Source organism: Kogia breviceps, chromosome 10 (genome assembly GCF_026419965.1).
Source record: "Kogia breviceps isolate mKogBre1 chromosome 10, mKogBre1 haplotype 1, whole genome shotgun sequence".
NCBI classification, from domain to species: domain Eukaryota; kingdom Metazoa; phylum Chordata; class Mammalia; order Artiodactyla; family Physeteridae; genus Kogia; species Kogia breviceps.
In genome coordinates, this window is record NC_081319.1 from 71,195,301 (window position 1) to 71,214,452 (window position 19,152).

Here is a 19,152-nt window from a genome sequence, read left to right on the forward strand (position 1 = left end):
CGGCTGAATGGAGCGCAGCTGGGTTTCCAATCCCCTGGCTGCTCCACACCGAGCACCTTCAGGCAGCGCACAAACCATGAAGCCACAGCTCTGGTGGTGGAGACCAGTGCTCAACAGTCAGGTTTAAGGTTTCTCAGAATCTGTGCTCTTCACACAGCTTGTTCTCTTTCTCTTTCAAATTATCTTAGGTGATACATGCCTGAGGAACCCACTCCACAAACAGCAGTCACTCCCTCTCCGACCCATCATCCCCCTTGTTGCCCGGATCTCAGACCAGAATGCTTCTGGGGCACCCCCGATGACTGTCCGGGAGAAAACCCGCCTAGAAAAATTCCGTCAGCTTCTCTCCAGCCACAACACCGACTTAGGTGAGTCCCCGTGAGCCCTGGGCAAAAGCTAGGACCCCTTGGTGACTGGAATTCTCAGAGACCTGGAAGCTATTGCTCTTTATTCTTCCTTCTTTTACTTTTCCAGCATCTCCTGATCTGGTGCCCATTGAAGTGACATGCAGGTATTAAGTCAGAAATGTGTTACTAGGAATTAGGGACTAAATTAGGTGGGACTGGATTCTGTGGCCTGTAGCTATTCTGGCTTTGGTCTCCCCTACCTCCAGGTGATTCTTACTGAAATCCACACCTACTGGCCTTTCCCTTCCCCTCTAACTCTAATCTCTGAGCTGACTGGATCACTGCTGCAGAGCCGTGACCTTGGCACTTTGCTGCTCAGGGCTGTGTCTTGGGCTTTTTCCCTGTGCTTGTCGGTAGCTGGTGGCGGTCGTGGCAGCGGCAGTGGTGGCGGTGGCGATGGCAATCGTCCTACTGGAACGGTGGGAGGCACCAGGCAGCGCTGGCTGAGGCTTGTCTTAGGGCATCTGTGGGAAGGGCTAAATCCAACAAAGCCTTTATCTATTTGCAGATGAACTGAGGAAGTGTAGCTGGCCAGGGGTTCCCAGGGAGGTTCGGCCTGTAACCTGGAGACTCCTGTCGGTGAGTTCTACCCACTGTGTAGAGAAGCGTGAACCTCACACAGCCCTTCTTACCTGCTGAGGTTAGTCTGGTCACATGAGTCTTGCTCCGTAGACTTCTCTAGTCCTTCCGGATGTGGCAGACCTGTGGGACCGTAGTCCTATTTCTTTGCATAAAGAAACACATTCTTGAGAGTTTATTCCCACACATGTAGAAGAGCACACGTTTGTGCCTATAGTCCTGATCTTGCCTTCTCGGCACCGAGGAGGAAGAACACAGTGAGGCTGGGTGAGCCAGCACTTGTTTGAACAGGCTCCCACATTCCCTGGGCCTCCCTCCTTTTTCAGTAGGAATAACCAAGGTGTTTGAAACCCACTTTGCAACTGTGAAGAGTTGATAAACGGGCCTCCCTCAGAAGCCTGCACTAGTCCCACTTTCACTAAGTAACGGAGCACTGTGCCTGTCACTGTGATAGGAACACTTTGATTTCCTGAGCCTGTAAAATTCATTCATTCATTCAATAAATCCTATAAGGATTTATTGAGGGCCTGCTGTTTGCCTGGCATGGTGTCAGGTGCTGTGAGGATATATGGAAGTGAAGACGGCACAGCCCCTGCTCTCCAGGCGCTTGCTTGCTTGCTCGCTGTGGAATGTATCCCTTAGCTGCCTGCAAGAGGACGTGGCTCTCTCCTGACTGTCCCCACCCCCAGTCTTGCAGCCGTGTAATCATTGCCCCTGCTTCTTCTAAGTTTGAATGCTATTAGAAGTTGATGTGGTGAGAATGGAAGGGGAACAGGAGATGTAAGAATTGAGAGTGGGATCTAGACCAGGGATAAGAATGTAAGTTGGCCTGGAGCTGGGGCCAGGAGGGGGGCCGCTGCCAGCAGTTCTGTGTCTGGACGTTGCAGCTGCTGTGTCGCAGATTCCATTCAGGTTCCTAAGCTGGTAATTCTGAATGCTACCGTAGAAAAGAATGTGTAACCGGCACCGACTCACGTGGCACACCACTGAGATATGCCACAGAGGCGGCCACCTCCCTGTGACCCTGGGAAGGTTTGCCTCGTGCACACGCAGCCCCAGGAGGTCCTAACTCGGGTCCAGTTCCCTCCCACTGACCTACATTCGCTTCTCTACTGTGCCAGCTCCGGAGCTCCGCAGTGCTCCAGCAGTACCCGCTCCTAGCGCAGTGCAGGGGGTGCAGGCCAACCCTGGTTGGCCGTGTTTCATCTGCCCACATGTGCATCTCATTGAATGAGGAGAGGGCAAACACTGGGTGGCCAGAACCAAGATGGGATTTACGCTCGTGTCTTGGCAGCTTTCTTTCGGTTCCTTTGATAGTTTCCAAGCCACTGCTCAGGCTAAAATAAAAATTAAGGATTCATCCAGCCAGTGCCTGTCCCCATCTGACTAGCAGTCCTGTCTACAGGGCTATCTCCCAGCAAACACCGAGAGGAGGAAGTTGACCTTGCAGCGGAAGCGGGAGGAGTATTTTGGCTTCATTGAACAGTATTATGACTCTCGAAATGAGGAACATCACCAGGATACCTACAGACAGGTACAGTCATCGCCTGCTGCCCTTTTGCTCTCTAGTCATAATCTTAAGGTTTGGCTCCTGGAAGTGCTCTTGGGGTGCGAGTTTTCCAAGTCTTCAGGCTACAGTGTGCTGGTTAGGAATTGAATTTATTCCCAGAACTACTTCCCCTCTTTCTAATTCAGTAGCTCTTATCTTAGCCATTTTAAATAGATAGATTCTGGGGGGTCCTGGTCAGTGGCAGTGCTTCTCTGATTTTAATGTGCATACACGTCACCTAGGATTATGATAAAATCCCATCTAGGGATTATGGTAAAATGCAGACTCTAATTCAGGAGGTCTGGGGTGAGACCTTCGCTTCTAATGAGCTCCCAGGTGATGCCACCTGCTGCTGGTCCACAGACCACACAGAGAGTAGTAAGGGTTATGGGACACAAGCTGAAAGATGAGTTCACTCTGTGGTCCATCCCTCTGGACTGTAACATCAGTGTGTCCTTCTGGCAGCTGCAGTGCCTCTTTCGCAACCATGTTTGTCTGTCTGCAGGAGCCGTAGCCATCAGCAGCCTTATCAGGGAGTGTTCTATCATTGCACATAGTGGTCCCCACAGCCTGCGGAAAGGTGGAGGGTGTGAAGGGGAGTCTCGTGATTGCAGAGGGGAAAATACTGGGGGAGGCAACTGTCTACAACAAGCTCCAAGAATTGAAGTAGCCTCTGCGGCTATTGACACAGTCCTTAGCATTGTTAGACATTGGGAAATCCCGAAGCCAAAACCAGTCATCGTGACTTCTTTGGTAACAGAAGTCAGAACTTTCAGTGCCAGTTATTAAAGGCCAGCTCCCTCTAATTCTCTATCCTGGCATGTTTTTGCAGCTTTCAGAGCTTTTTTACTTCTTGGGAAATGCTGAGTAAGAATCTGAAAGAGGCGTACACATTTTGATCATACCTGTTAAATAAGTACCGGCCCAGAGTAAAACAGATTCCAGACAATAGGAAAAAGAAGTGGGTGATTCTCTTAAGTTGCGAAGCCTATTGCTGTTTGGTGTAAGTGGTTTTTCTTTGGGAAGGTTTCCTCAGTGTTCAAAAAGCTATTGCTGTCATGGGAATGTATTCCAGATGCACAGGTAGGTAGGTTTAACTAGACTATTTTTGTATGTCAGTCCATTTTTTTCTAAAGATAAATTGTGCTCTCACTCTTACTCCCTTGATTTCCGGTTCCTAAGAAAATAACTTCTCAAAAGAACAAACTGGCATTTGTGTTTTTGGATACGGCTTCTCTTTTTCAGATTCACATCGACATTCCAAGGACGAATCCTCTCATTCCATTGTTCCAGCAACCACTTGTACAGGAGGTGAGGGAAGTGCTCAACATTCTCGGTCCCCACTGCCCCCCGCCCCCCCCCATCCTTCTGTGGCACCATCTGTGTGGATGTGTGCTTAGCCCTCCCTCCAGGCATGGGCAGGTTTATGGTTAATCGTGATAGTACCTTGTGTTCGCATATGGAGCTTTGGTCCTTTCAGAGCACTTTCTTACGCGTTCTCATTCGATCCTCGTAACAAACCTGTGGGCTGAGTAGCACTTTGAGAGGCTACGGGACTGGCCCAGCATCTTGAGTCTATCTGGTGACAGAATGAAGACAGAAACTACACCCTAGAATTCCTTGTCCTGTGTTTGCTCTGCTTTATGTAACTGGTAGTGTTGTGTGTGTGTGTGTGTGTGTGTGTGTGTGTGTGTGTAGTAAGCGTAGGTAACAAAATTTACCATTTTAACCATTTTTAAGTGTACAGTTCAGTGACATTAAGTACATTCATATTGTTGTTCAACCATTACCACAGTCCATCTCTACACTTTTTTTCATCTTCCCAAACTGAAGCTCTGTACGCATGAAACAATAACTTTCCATCCCCTATCAACGGCCATTCTACTTTCTGTGTCTATCAATTTGACTATTCCAGGTACCTCAGATAAGTGGGATCATACAGTATTTGTCCTTTTGTGACTGGCTTGTTTCACTTAGCATAATATCTTCAAGGTTCATCCATGTTGTAGCATGTGTCAGAATTTCCTTCCTTTATTTATTTTCTTGGCCGCACCACGCGGCATGCGGGATCCTAGTTCCCCGACCAGGGATTGAACCTGTGCCCCCTGCATCAGAAGCACGGAGTCTTAACCACTGGACCGCCAGGGAAGTCCCCTTCCTTCCTTTTTTAAGACTGAATGATATTCTATTATATGTGTGTAAGACATATTGTTGATCTGCCATCTTTCAGTGGACACTTGAGTTGCTTCCACCTTTGGGGTATTGTGAGTAATGCTGCTGTGAATGTGGGTGTGCAAAGATCTGAGTCCCTGTTTTAAATTCTTTCGGATACCTACCCAGAAGTCAAATTAGTAGTGATATGTTGAGACCTAACAAGTTGGCAAAGCACATGAAAGGTTTCAGTGGGATTGTTAATCTTTTGACCAAGCAGTGAGTATTGATATAAACTCCTCAAGATTAGGGATTTCCTTTGCAGCTTCATAGTAGCTAGGATACTGGATGTAAGTGTTCTTTGAATTATATTTTCACTCATCCTCATAATAGAGAAAATGTGATAAAAAATGCTCAAAATAATTTGTTTGACTTTAGATTATACTCATAATTCTGTTTAAATATAGATGTGTCTACTGATGGGATCCCTCATAATTTACCACTAGCATAAAGAAGATTTTGAGGGTGACACCATTATTTTACCTGTAAGAGTCAGCTCAGAGGAAGCTAAAAACCACCCAGGGTCCCTTTGTGTCTCCTGTTCAGTTTCCCATGGCTCAGCCCTGCTTATTCCTCATTTTTACTGGAAGATGTTCAGGTTCTTCTCTCTGACCTGTGCATGGTTACTTTAAATTTGGAGACAGGAAAAGTAGTTTATTTAAAAGGCTTCTCCTAGTAGTGGAACCTGCCTACAGAGAAAGAAATTCAAACTGTAGACTTTCCACTTTTTCTTGAATCACCTTTCCATCTAGCAGACTGTAGTTATCATAAACAGAATAAATTGCCAACCAAGGAGCAGAAAATTAAGTAACACTGAATATTGAAAGACTTGTTTTATAAACCTAAATGTACTTGAGAATTGACCATCGTAAGTGAGAATTACCCACACTAGTAGAAGAGGTGTCTCAGAGGTAGACAAGACTGTCCCAGGCTTTTTCTGTAGGGAAGATTCCAGGTCTCCCCTGGTAACCAGGCTTGGTGCTCATCTATTTCCATCTCTTTGGCATTTTCACTTGTACAGTGTGAGTGTGTCTGCACTGTCACATCCTTACTAGAGAGGGATTATTGCAGGTCTCCTGATTCTGAATGGTTAGCTTCCATGCGCTTGGCCATTGTTTAAGCCAGTCACCAGGGATTTGTGTATTCACAAGGAGCTGATAGTGTGAAGTAGAAGTCCTGATAAGTCCTTCAGAAGGATTGATCTGGAAGAGCTTTTAACAGAGACATCCAGACAGACACAGGCCACAGGAGGTGTGAGGAGACAGAGTGGAGCAGGGGACTCTTGAGATCTCCCTGAATGTGGTGGGTCTAGCTTGAGCCACAGTTTCAAGGGAGGGAGGAGGGTATTTAGCAGCAAAGAATGTAAGTGGGGTCCCATTGGAGTGTTGGGCCTAACACAAATGAGGACGCCACACCCTTCCCTCAGCCCTGGGGAGCAAGTGGGCCCATCTAGTGGAGGCAGAGGCCAGCTCCTTCCAGGCTGGGCTTTGCTCTCACTGCCTGCGAGGGCAGGGGTGTTGACGGTGGGAGTGTTTCTCGGCTCTCTCTGCCAGCTGGAAGGCAGACTCAACACAAGGGCTGGGAAACATCCTTTATTGTATCTAGATTCTCCACGTCTCTCCTACACTGGCTAACCAACTCCAAAACCATACGACTACTTCCTTTTTACTTTTCCCCATGGGAGGTTTTTTCTCTCTTGCACCTGACCTCCAAGAGGGCCTCTTCAATCTGCCCGCAGAGCTGACTGACTCTGGGCTCTGCAGAGCCAGGTGCTGTGGAGGCCCCTAATCTCCTGTCCCCCACATGTAGTCATTAACACCTCTGTCATCCCTCTGGTGTGGTTCAGAGACCTGAGGCAGCCCAGTCAAAGCCTGTCTAAGGAATGTATTGGGCCCAGGAGTTGTGGTCAGCAGGATGAAGCCAGGGGATGAATATCAGCAAGCTGAGAGAAGACAGGGGAAAAGCTCCAAGGGCATAGTGAAAACAGAGGGGAGAGTAACAGAATGCGACAGGGCCGGACTCTGTAAAAGGATCTTTTCAGGGACATCCCTGGTGGTCCAGTGGTTAGGACTCCATGCTTCCACTTCAGGGAGCAGGGATTTGATCCCTGGTTGGGGCACTAAGATCCTGCGTGCTGTGCAGTGCGGCCAAAAAAAAAAAAAAAAAACGAGTTTTTCTTTCTCCCCACTCTAGTCCTCTGGCCTCTTGTGGCTAATGTACTTAACCCCAGAGGCTTTCCCCATGGAGGCCCTGGCTGACTTCTCTGTTCTCAAGTTCCTGGCTGTAGGAGTCCATAGGATTTGGTTTATTTGACTTCCTGTCCCCAGTAAACGTCTGGGTTCCATCCTGATGTGTGAAATGACTTCCTGCATTTAGAGTCTGTCACTGGTTCCTAGTCAAGCTGGGTTAGAACTAAATCCAGATCTAGATCTCCTTCCGCCTCAGCAGGGAGAAAGGGGAGTGTGGTAAAGAAGGCATTTCCTCTTTAAATCCTGTAATGACCAAAAGAGATTTAGAAAATGTATCAGAACTTAGATATTCTGATATCTTCCTCCTGGAAATAGAGAAACAGCATCTACAAATGAGCATGGTGGCCTGAATTAATGACATCCACAACAAACCTTTTTCTAAGCCATTTGTGTCACCTTTGCGTTTCCCAATTTTATATCACGTTGGCTAGATACTGAAAAGAGAAAGGGCAAGAAGCACCTACCCCTGTTTAAAAACAGTTAGTGTCTCAGAAACTTTTTATATTTGTTGACTGCCTTTGTCCACAATATTTTAAATATTTTTCTACAAATTCTGTAGCAACGCTGAGTTAAATTGTGAGGTAGGTAAATGGAGGGAGGGAGAGTATCCCCGTGATTTAACATCATGTCGTCTTTTTTTCTCATTTTCCTAGATCTTCGAAAGAATTCTATTTATTTGGGCCATCCGACACCCTGCCAGTGGGTATGTCCAAGGAATTAATGACCTGGTCACTCCGTTCTTTGTCGTCTTCCTCTCAGAATATGTCGGTAAGAAGCATGAGTACGAAGTTGAACAAGCTATTGCTCTTTCTTATCTGTGGTCTGTTTGTTTTTCCCAAGAGTGCAGCCAGTGGGCACGTCTTGCTGAAAAAGAGATAGTGGCTTTAGAATACACAGCAGCCGCAGCAGTAGCCTGGAATTTCTCTCTTGAGATGGTCACAGATCTCACCTAAGAAGACCTTTGCCAAAGAATGACCAAATTGATATATTTATGTTCTGCCATAAACAGATGGTTTGATGGTTTGACTGAGGTTCCTTTTGGATTATCTTGAACTCATCTCAAATGCAGGCCCTCATCTGTGAAAGCTGGAATTTTAGATTGTACATCAGGCCTTCACACTTCAGTTCATATGCTGTATCTTAGGAGCAGGATGTGGACGTATAGAGCAGGAAAGGTGCCAGAATCCAGCTCACACTGGAGGTAATGGAATGGGCCGAGGAGAACTCCGGGACCTTGGTTTCTCCTCCTCTTCCTTCACCTCTTACCACACTGGGTTCTTGTCACTTTGAACAGAGTGATTCGCTGTCACGGCAGCAGTTAGGTTTTCTTACAGCTCCAGCCAGGCCTAAATCAGGCAGAGTCTTAAAAGGCATTGAGGATCCTCCACTTTTTTGGTTTCCTCAGTCACTTGTGCTTCAAGACTCATAGGAAAACCTGCCTGTCATGGCCTGATGCTTTGTTCTCTTAGTCAAAGAGAGGTTCATGTGGGAGTAAGAACATTGCAAAGGATTTTAGAAAACTATCCGTCTACTCCCCTCATTTCACAGATGGATTGTGAGATTCCTTGCCTCCTTATTAGTGGCAGGGCTAGGACCAGAACCCTCTTCTTCAGACTCTGGGGGTGGTGGGTTATTCTTTTTGTAGAAAGCCATTGCAGGGGGTAGGATGGTAATGAGAAGGGGACTGGAGTGGAGCCCCTTGGAGGGGAAGGGCATAAGAAATGTCTCACGTGATCCTTCCCATTCAGGTTTTCTGGTGGGACTCAAAGGCGTGGTGTTTTGGTCTTTCATGAGGCAGCCTTTTTTATTTTTCACTACTCAAAACGTAAGGCAACCTAATGATGCCATTCCTTGTTCCCCTTAAGTGACAGCAGCCAGGGCAGAACTGGGAGTAAGGGTGGAAGGTCACACTCTATCTTGTCCACTCTGTCCAGTTACCCTAAGCAAAAGCATATAAATAAAGCTTTTGCTGGAGAACTTTCATTTTCCCCTCACATTAATAGGTCAGTTTTCAGAGGCACCTTAATTCTGTGTGGTTTAACTTTATTAAAGAGCGTGCGTGCAGCTGGTCTGTTGGGATTTGGGGGTTGATTCTTGCAGTAGTGCTTTTCTGAAATGGTATTCAAGGATGAGCCTAGGAAGGTATTAATCCATTCATTAATCTACATTTGAGGTCTGAACACTGGCATTGCCAGTTTTTATGCCAATTAAGGGAAATCCTCAGCAGCTGCAGTTCTAATTGTATATTAACTATCTTGCTAGCTGTCGTTTATATTTTGTACCAAATTTTCCTTTACCTTCTATAGGTGCCCATCCCATTGTTACCATCAGCCCCACCAAGCACTGTGCCTTCTTTTTTGTTTTTTAATAAATTTGTTTATTTATTTATTTTTGGCTGCACTGGGTCTTCGTTGCTGTGCACGGGTTTTTTTCTAGTTGCAATGAGCAGGGGCTACTCTTCGTTGTGGTGTGCGGGCTTCTCATTGCGGTGGCTTCTCTTGTTGCGGAGCATGGGCTCTAGGCGTGTGGACTTCAGTAGTTGTGGCTCACGGGCTCAGTAGTCGTGGCTCGAGGGCTCTAGAGCGCAGGCTCAGTAGTTGTGGCACACTGGCTTAGTTGCTCCACGACATGTGGGATCTTCCCAGACCAGGGCTCGAACCTGTGTCCCCTTGCATTGGCAGGCAGATTCTTTTTTTTTTTTTTTTTTTTTTTTTTTCTGGTATACAGGCCTCTCACTGTTGTGGCCTCTCCCGTTGCGGAGCGCAGGCTCAGCGGCCATGGCTCACGGGCCCAGCCGCTCTGCGGCATGTGGGATCTTCCCGGACCGGGGCACGAACCCGTGTCCCCTGCATCGGCAGGCGGATTCTCAACCACTGCGCCACCAGGGAAGCCCTGGCAGGCAGATTCTTAACCACTGCGCCACCAGGGAAGTCCACTCCGCCTTTCTTTGATAGATATGACTGCATTCTGATCTGGGTGTTTGGTTTGTCAGTCTCACCTGCTGACCAGTGAAACCATTGCCGACCCACAGCATTTACACAGTGAAACGTGGTCTTCTCTGCCCCTCCTCAGCAAGGAAGCCTTTCTTGGCAAGGCTGTACTCAGTTTCACCTCTGCAGCAGACTTCAGATGGGTGTTTGGTACCTCCTCCTAGAACTAGAAAGGTGGGGCCCATTCTTTTTTTTTTTTACAAAAACTTTTCAGTTTCAAGCATATGTACAAGTAGAAAAAATAATACCATAAATCCTTATATACCTGCCACCCAACTTCATAACTCTGTCCATTCTTCACCCACTCATCTTTGTGAGTAAGCACATCTCAGTGTCAAGCACCATATAATTTCATCGAAAAATATTTCCATATGTACCTTTTGAAGATAATGATTAAAGAAACTCACAGCTGTAATGCAATTATTACATCTAAAAAGTTATAATAGGTCCTTAATATAATCTAATATATAACACTATTCAAATTTTCTTGATTCCTGTAAATATATTTAACAGTTTGTTTGAATCAGGTTCAAATGAGGTCCACACATTCTACTAACTGGTTGATATGTCTCTTAAGTCTCTCTTAATCTATCAGTTCCCATCCATGTCTCTTTTCCTTAGGAGTTTGTACCTTTAGCCCTTATTTTTCCAGTTTTCAAACTAGGACTTGCCAGGCCAACCAGTAATATAACCCTGATTTTTTTAAAGCACTTTACTGTTTTCAAAGTACTTTGACTTACCTGATTTCATTTAGTAGCTCGCAGTATCTCTTTAAGGTAGATGTATCAACCTATTTTAAACGAGTTTCCCAAACTCAAACCTAGGTCTTTTGACCTAAATACCTGTGCTCTTTATAAGAATTGGTGGTATCTCAACTTAGATCTATCTAGTGGCTCCCTCTTCTCCATTCCCTGCTCCAAAGCAGGCAGCACATTTCTTATTGCTCCTTTTCTTAAAAAAAAAAAAAAAAATACAGTAGAGGTACATACTCATTTAAAAAATTCAAGGACTTCCCTGGTGGCGCAGTGGTTAAGAATCCACCTGCAGGCTTCCCTGGTGGCTCAGTGGTTGAGGGTCTGCCTGCCGATGAAGGGGATGCGGGTTCGTGCCCTGGTCCGGGAAGATCCCACATTCTGCAGAGCAGCTAGGCCCGTGAGCCATGGCCGCTGAGACTGCGTGTCCAGAGCCTGTGCTTCGCAACGGGAGAGGCTACAACGGTGAGAGGCCTGCGTACCGCAAAAAAAAAAAAAAAAAAAAAAAAAAAATCCTCTCACCAATGCAGGGGACACGGGTTCGAGCCCTGGTCTGGGAAGATCCCACGTGCTGCGGAGCAACTAAGCCTGTGTGCCACAACTACTGAGCCTGTGCTCTTGAGCCCGTGAGCCGCAACTACTGAGCCCACATGCCACAACTACTGAAGCCCAGGTGCTTAGAGCCTGTGCTCTGCAACAAAGAGAAGCCACTGCAGTGAGAAGCCTGCACACCACAACAAAGAGCAGCCCTAGCTCGCCACAACTAGAGAAAGCCTGCGCACAGCAATGAAGACCCAACACAGGCAAAAATAAATAAATAAATAAATTTATTTAAAAAAATAAAAACAATATAGAATTGTTATTACTTCACCCCACCCCCCCATCACCAGAGATGACTACTATTGACCTCTTGGTGTGTGTTTTTCCAGTCCTTTTCCTGTGTGCGGATAGAGCTGCATATATTATATTTTTCTTTGTTGTATCCAGAAAACTGGGATCAAACTTATCCATACTTTTCTCTATCCTGCTTGTTTTCATTCACAAATATCTGGCCAGCTTTCCAAGTTTGGACATATGGATCTACCTCATCATTTTTAGCAATTATATTTACTTTCATCAAATTTTACTATAGTTTAGTAAACAATTCTTTTATAATAGGACATTTAAATAATCTACAATTTTTAGCTATTATAAAGAACACTTCAGTGAATATCCTCTTACATATTTTCTTATGCATTTGTGTTAAAATACATGTTTCGCTGAAAGAGAGCCCATAGAACGGAAATTACTAGTCCTAAAAGCATGCCAAATAGGTAGCGCTCCAAAATTACACTGCAAAAAGGTTTACAGCAGTTTATACTCCAGCCACTAATGTTTGGGTGCACTCTTCACATCCTTAGCAAAACTGGGTATTTTAGTCTAACTCTGTTTCACCAATTTGGCAAATAAACCATGGTTTGTGTTTCAGTTTTTATTTCCACTTGCTCATCAGTGAGGTGGTTTATCTTTTCTTTTGTGTATTAGCATTTGTTTCTTTTGTCATCTGCTTGTTCAAATCTTTTATCCAGTCTATGGCCATACCACCCTGAATGCGTCCGATCTTGTCTGATCTCGGAAGCTAAGCAGGGTCGGGCCTGGTTAGTACCCGGATGGGAAACCGCCTGGGAATACCGGGTGCTGTAGGCTTAAAAGAAAGAGAATTCTTTTATCCAGTTAATTCGTTTTTTAAAAAATAACTTTATTTATTTATTTATTTATGGCTTCGTTGGGTCTTTGTTGCTGCATGCGGGCTTTCTCTAGTTGCGGCGAGCGGGGGCTACTCTTCGTTGTGGTGTGCGGGCTTCTCATTGCGGTGGCTTCTCTTGTTGAGGAGCACGGGTTTTAGTTGCGCAGGCTTCAGTAGTTGCAGCACACGGGCTCAGCAGTTGCTGCACCTGGACTCTAGGGCATGTGGGCTTCGGCAGTTGTGGCACGTGGACTCAGTAATTGTGGCTCGTGGGCTCTAGAGTGCAGGCTCAGTAGTTGTGGTGCACGGGCTTAGTAGCTCTGTGGCATGTGGGGTCTTCCCAGACCAGGGATCAAACCCATGTCCCCTGCATTGGCAGGCAGATTTTTAACCATTGCTCCACCAGGGAAGTCCTATCCAGTTTTTTCTGTTGGACTGTTTGTCTTGTTTTGTAAGAGCTTTATGTGGATTAGATACATTCATTTTTCATCTGCTATGTGTTAAAAATATTAGGTCAAACCACATGAAATTGCTAATATTCAACAATTTTTGACATATCCCTCCATGGGAATTTTATATAGTTCAAGCTAATTCTTTTTTTTTTCTCCCAGACCATCATTTGTCTTTTCAACTTTGTTTATTGTGTCTCCTTATGTAGCACTTCCTAATATTTATGTGGTCAAATCTGTCCATTCGACAGGTATTTATTGAGCTCCTCCTATGTGCCAGAGGATAGAGTGACTAAGATAACAGATGTGGGCCCTGCCCTTATGCAGCCTCCCATCTAGTGTTGGGGTTAAGGGGCTCACAAAAATTAAACAAGTCATTGCAAAGTGTGAGAAGGACATAAAGGAAATACCTCCTCCTTTATGGTTTTTAGATTTGGTATATTGCTTAGGAAGTCTTTCCCCACCCCAATATTATAAGAATATTCTTCCATGTTTTCTTCTAATACGCTTGTGGTTTTGATTTTACATTTAGCTTTTTAAATTCCATTAGTAATTTATTTTCCTGTACAGTGGGGGCTGAGATTTAAAGTTACTGTTCCAACTGGATAGTTCATTTTTTCAACACTATTTATAAATAGGACATCTTTTCTTCACTCATGTGAAATCCCTTTTCATAAAATAATATAAATTTCTTTATTTATATGGTTTACTTATTTCTGTTCCCTGTATCTCCATTTCTATGCATGTACCAACAGCTTGGATTTTTGACGTTTGTAGTGTGTTTTATTACTTCAGGGCCAGTCTCTTTCATCATCCTTTTGTAAAAATTATCTTGGCTCTTCTTCCAGGTGAACTTTAGAATCAACTTGCCAAATTCAGGATGTAGGGAACCCTTTTGAATTTTTATTGGAGGTGCAGTAAATTTACAAATTAGTTTGGTGGGGTATTTTTTTCTTTTTTTGATAGCAGCTTCATTGAGATGGCATTCATATACCATACAATTCACCCATTTAAAGTGTACAGTTCAGTGGTTTTTAGTATATTTATAGAGTTGTGTAACCATCAGCACAGTCAATTTTAGAATATTTTCATCAGCCCAAAAACAAAACCCTGTACCCCTTAGCCATCACCCCCAAGCCTCTGCACCCCCTCTATTCCTAGGCTACCATTAATCTACTTTCTGTCTCTATGGATTTGCCTTTTCTGGACATTTCATAAAAATGGTCATTCCTTTTTATGGTCAAATAAATATTTCATTGTATGAATATACCACATTTTATTTGTCTGTTTATCGGTTGCTGCGTATAAATTAAGCTTCAAAGAAACAAGGCATACAGACTTCCCTCCAGCCTCAAGACCTTTCCTGAACATAGATTCAACATTGTTTGTGGCCTTCAAGAATAGTTCTCTTGTCTGAGTAATAATGCTGCTTTTCTTCTCTTCTCTAATAGTGCCATATCCTAGTAAGGCAGCTGCTGTGAGAGGTGTGTTGTTATGACCTCTCTGATATGACTCTCCCTACCACAGGAGGCCTCAGGTATCCTTCAGCCATGGAACAGGCCAGGCAGTTGCCCTCATCATCCCAGGCAGGTATCATCAGGCAGCCTTAGCCCACTGCCCCATCTTACTGAGCTGTAGCGTGGATGTGTCCTAGTAGAGCTGTGGGATCCACATACCACCAGGACGTTGTTTGGCCTCTCTCCTATCTCCTCCCCTATCTGTTCTTTATTACTTTTATAAATTGGTACCTGAGCTGGCTTCATGCTTTGTGTCATGTTTGTGGTAAAATAGTTGAAAACGGGGAGAACCAGTGATTCCCCTCTGAGTTGCTAGAGGATTTTTCTGTAGCTGGCTTAGCCCCCCAGTAGCCTCTTTATCTGCTGAAACCAGCTGCTCACATAGAAGTGGGTCCTCTGTGGATAAGCCAGCTATGTCTGGGTCCAGAGGTGACAATGCTGGAGGGTCACCCGTGGGGAGATACAGTCTCTGGACTGTGACCCCTGAGATGGTGGAATGCCTTTAGACTCTCCTCTCCAAAACCTTTTGGACTTAGATGACATTATTGATCTAGCTTGGAACATATTAAGGTCAAATGTAATTGATGATGTGGCCATCACCAAATTAAGCTGCGTAACAGCAACTGTTTAAGGGATGCAAATGAGGAAATCGTATAGAAAAGTGGGGCTCATGACATATCCTGTTTTCAGAAGAAGAGTGGTGCCTGGTGATTCCTTTCGTTACAAAATGAAACACTGTCAAATAACTCTCCCCCTTCTCCTCTGCATGAAGTAGTACAGCAGGATTTTCATTTCAGGTTTTACTTAGGTTCTACAGCAGTATAACTCCCAGAAGGGAAGTCTTTCCCATACCCCTGACTCATGTTCCCTGCGTGACATTTACACTCAGATATGTCATAAATGACCAGTTAGGATTAGCTTGTCTGCACTGACAGGGAACCAAGACCTTAAGCAAGAGAGAAAAGCTTACTTCTCTCCCATTAAAAGTCAGGAGGTAAGTAGTCTGGGGCTCCATGGTATCAGGGATCCAGCCTCCTCTCTCTGTTGTCCTGCCATTCTCAGCATGTGTTTTTGTACTCATGATCCAAGATAGCTGCTTGTGCTGTAGCCATCACATCTATATTCCAGCCAGTATGGAGGGGGAAAGGAAGAAAGGCATACTCCTTCTGTTGAAGGACACTTCCCAAGTATATGACACTTGGTTTTGAATCTCTCTTGTATGAACTTAGTCTTACGGCCATTCCCATCTGCAGGTGAGCCTGGAAAACACAGTCTGTATCCCAGGTGGCCAGTACCCTTACGGGTCCTTTCACCAAGGAGGAGTGGGTTATAGTTATTTATGCATAGTGACAATCTTTGCTATCCCTAGGCTCCTCAGACTCAGTGTTTTACTAACTCCTCCATACCCAGCCACCCTTTTCTCTCAGTTGCCAGCATTTCCTGTCACTTAAGTCAGAAATGCTAAGACTTGTTCATAATTCTTTTTTCTCATTCTTGCATATCCAATCAGTTACAGAGCTCTGATGATTTCACGTCCTAAATATTTCTTGAATCTGCTTCCTTCTCTATTCCTCCTATGACTACCCTAGCTTAGCGCTGGATTGCTGAAATGGCCAAGTGTGTTTTCCCGTCTCTGGTTTTTGTCCCCTTCTTCCCATCTTTCACACCATTTAAACACAGACTTGTCGGTGCAGCTCCTTTGCTTAAAACCCTTCACTAGCATCCCATCACCTACAGTTAAAATGTCCACATTCTCAGGAATTCCCTGGTGCCCTAGTGGTTAGGATTCTGGGCTTTCACTGCCATGGCCCGGGTTCAATTCCTGGTCGGGGAACTGAGATCCTGCAAGCCACACAGCACAGCCAAAAAAAAAAAAAAAAAAAAAAAGTCCAGATTCTCTAGCTTGTGCAAGGCCCTGTGTGCTCTACTTCCTGTCTCACCTCTTAAACTCAGAAATCCCAAATTGACAGTTTTAATCTAAAGCCTTGTCCTGTACCACCTCTTTATCCCCTGGGCTAATCCTTGTGCATCCTTTAAGACACCCCTTCTTCCTGGAAGCCTGCCCTGAGACTTCTTCCCTGCCCCCACCACCCCAGTGGTACTCTTTCCATAACCCTGTGCATTTCCCCTTTGTAGGACTTTACCACACCAATTATTGTGTGTTTCCCTCCTACCCTCTCCCACCAGACTGTATGATTCTTTGAGGCCAGAGACTATTTTAAACATCTTTATATTCCCAGTGCTTTTATTTTGGTGTCCAAAATAGGCGTTCCATACATGTCTAGATGAATGAAAGAATGAAAATTTCATAACGTTGCTAGATATTCAGGAAATAGTGCAGTTTTGCTGGGCTTGGCCACTGGAGGGCAGTGAATTACAGTATTCTGCTACTGTGCTGAGAAAGTCAAAAGTTTTCTCTTTTGTAAGGGATGGAGATGGAGTTCCATAACTCATTCAGCAAATACTTATTGAGGAACTACACAATGCCAGGCACTGCTCTAGGCACTGGGGATACGACCATAAACAAAGTGGATGAAAATCCCTGCCTTTCACTTCTAGGTATTTATACAAGGAAGATGAAAGCGTATAGTCCCCCAAAGGCTGCATAGGAATTCATAACAACTGTATTAATATAGACAAAAATTGGAAACAACCCAAATATCTGTTAATAGGAGAATGGATAGTCACACAATGGAATAGTACTCAGCCATAAAAAAGAATGAACTACTGATAAAAGCAAGAACATGGAAGAAATCATCTCAAAAACCATTATGTTGAACAAAAGAGGCCAGATACTGAAAAAGTACACATTGTATGATTCCATTTAAATGGAGTTCATAAATAGTCTACAGTGCTAGAAGTCAGAATGATGGTCGACTCTTGGTGGGAGATTGATTAGGAAGAGGCAAGAAGTGACTTTATAGGGTGATGGAAACGTTCTCTATTTGGACTGGGACACTTTTTTACACAGATGTATACATGTGTCAAAACAGAACCGTGTGCTTATGTGTAGTCTAATGTATGTAAATTATATATAAAACTAAATCCCTTCCACTGAGTGTAAATTCTGATGAGCAGAAACTGACAATAAATAGAAAAATAAGTAGGGTATTTGTTACCTTGACTGTGATAAGTGCTATGCAGGAGAACAAAGGAGGAAAGAAGGACACAGTTGTGCCCTGTTGGCAAGAGTGGGAACAGGAGCAGGTTTTAATCAGGGTAGTGAGCCGGGGTCACACTGAGAAGACGATGTTTGAGCAAAGTCCTGAAGGAGGAGAGGGGGTGAGCCATGCAGTTAATTTTTGGTAGTTCACACTCAGATTTTCAGAGGAAAGGAGTTGTTGTTAATAACTCTCCACATGCCCAGGTACCATGGCCCCTGTTGCCGAGTCTTGCTCCTGGGCTGCTGTGGATTTTACTCCAGCTCCGTGCTCTTAGATCCTGGGAGGCTTCATTGTCTATCTCACACCCAGCTCTGCCCTGCCGATCCTGTTCCTCCCCACCTGGCAAAGTGTGGAGGCCAAAGATGAAACTGGACAGACTTCCATAGTCTTTCATTGTCTTAAGAGGACGTTCCTTTTTTTCCTTTTAAAATGTAAACTTTGTGGGCTTCCCTGGTGGCACAGTGGTTGAGAGTCCACCTGCCGATGCAGGGGACATGGGTTCGTGCCCCGGTCTGGGAAGATCCCACATGCCGCGGAGCGGCTGGGCCCGTGAACCATGGTCTGAGCCTGCGCGTCCGGAGCCTGCGCTCCGCAACGGGAGAGGCCGCAACAGTGAGAGGCCTGTGTACCACAAAAAGAAAAAAAAAGGTAAACTTCGTATTGAAGTATAACATACACTTTTTAAAGTACATATGTCATTACATGCACAGCTCAATAAATTTCCCCTAAATAACCAGCACCCAAGTGGAACATTTCCAGCACTGCAGAAGTTCCCTTGTGTTCCCTTCTAGTCCCTCCCCTCACCCCTACAAGGGTAACTATTTTACTGACTTCTAACACCTCGATTAGTTTTGCCTATCTCTAAACTTTATGTAAATTGAATCATAGAGTAAGGATATTCCACTTTGCATTTTCATGCTACTGGTTTGGAGGGAACTGGGAGTGAGACCGATGCTGAATTTTTAGCACTCACCCTGTTTGGGACTTTACCCCTTTCTTCAAGGTGCCTCCTGGCCCCGTCTTCATAGATGCAGCAGCCTTATATGTGATAGTTGAGAATATGAGACTCTTTCCAGCAACAGACATGTTATGTGGAGACGCCCAGTCAGAGTGCTGAGCTGAGCTGAGCTGAGCTGCTTTCAGCGGACAGTTGAGAGCAATGTGAGCGTTTGGTGGGATGTCCAGTGCTGGATTTTCTCCCCTGTAGGAGGTAAGCTCTCCAAGGGCGAGTTGTAGCTTGTCATCTCCGGCACTGTAGGACCCGGCCTGCTCTCTTCCTGGTGGTAAACCAAGTGACACATGCATGCTCACTTGCTCTCTCTCTCATCTGACCCCCGCAAAAAATGAGAAATTATAACAGAGGAGAAATTGAGGTAGGCAACATAGTCAAGATGTTTGAGCCTAGATGAGGAGCCTCTGGGCAGCTGACATTGGCACTGGGGACCTTGGACTCCCTAGAGCCTGTTCACATACACAGTGTCTTGGTGACATGCTGCCTGGCTCTGTGGGTAGTCTTTGGGCAGGTCCTAGGAGGTGAAGCGCGTGCTGGACCTGGCCCC

General features: G+C 45.0%; 1 protein-coding gene and 1 non-coding gene across 2 annotated transcripts in view; both read left to right on the plus strand.

The window, feature by feature from the left end:
• TBC1D22B (TBC1 domain family member 22B) overlaps nt 1-19,152 on the plus strand; it is a 65,604-nt gene that overhangs the window by 22,992 nt on the left and 23,460 nt on the right. The window contains exons 4-8 of the mRNA XM_059076373.2: nt 189-368; nt 916-986; nt 2,392-2,520; nt 3,781-3,846; nt 7,649-7,763. Coding sequence (XP_058932356.1) covers nt 189-368; nt 916-986; nt 2,392-2,520; nt 3,781-3,846; nt 7,649-7,763 — 561 coding nt within the window. The remainder of the gene's footprint in view (nt 1-188; nt 369-915; nt 987-2,391; nt 2,521-3,780; nt 3,847-7,648; nt 7,764-19,152) is intronic.
• LOC131764677 (5S ribosomal RNA) lies at nt 12,305-12,423 on the plus strand. Its single transcript, XR_009337888.1, has one exon. It is a non-coding gene; the product is annotated as a 5S ribosomal RNA (ribosomal RNA).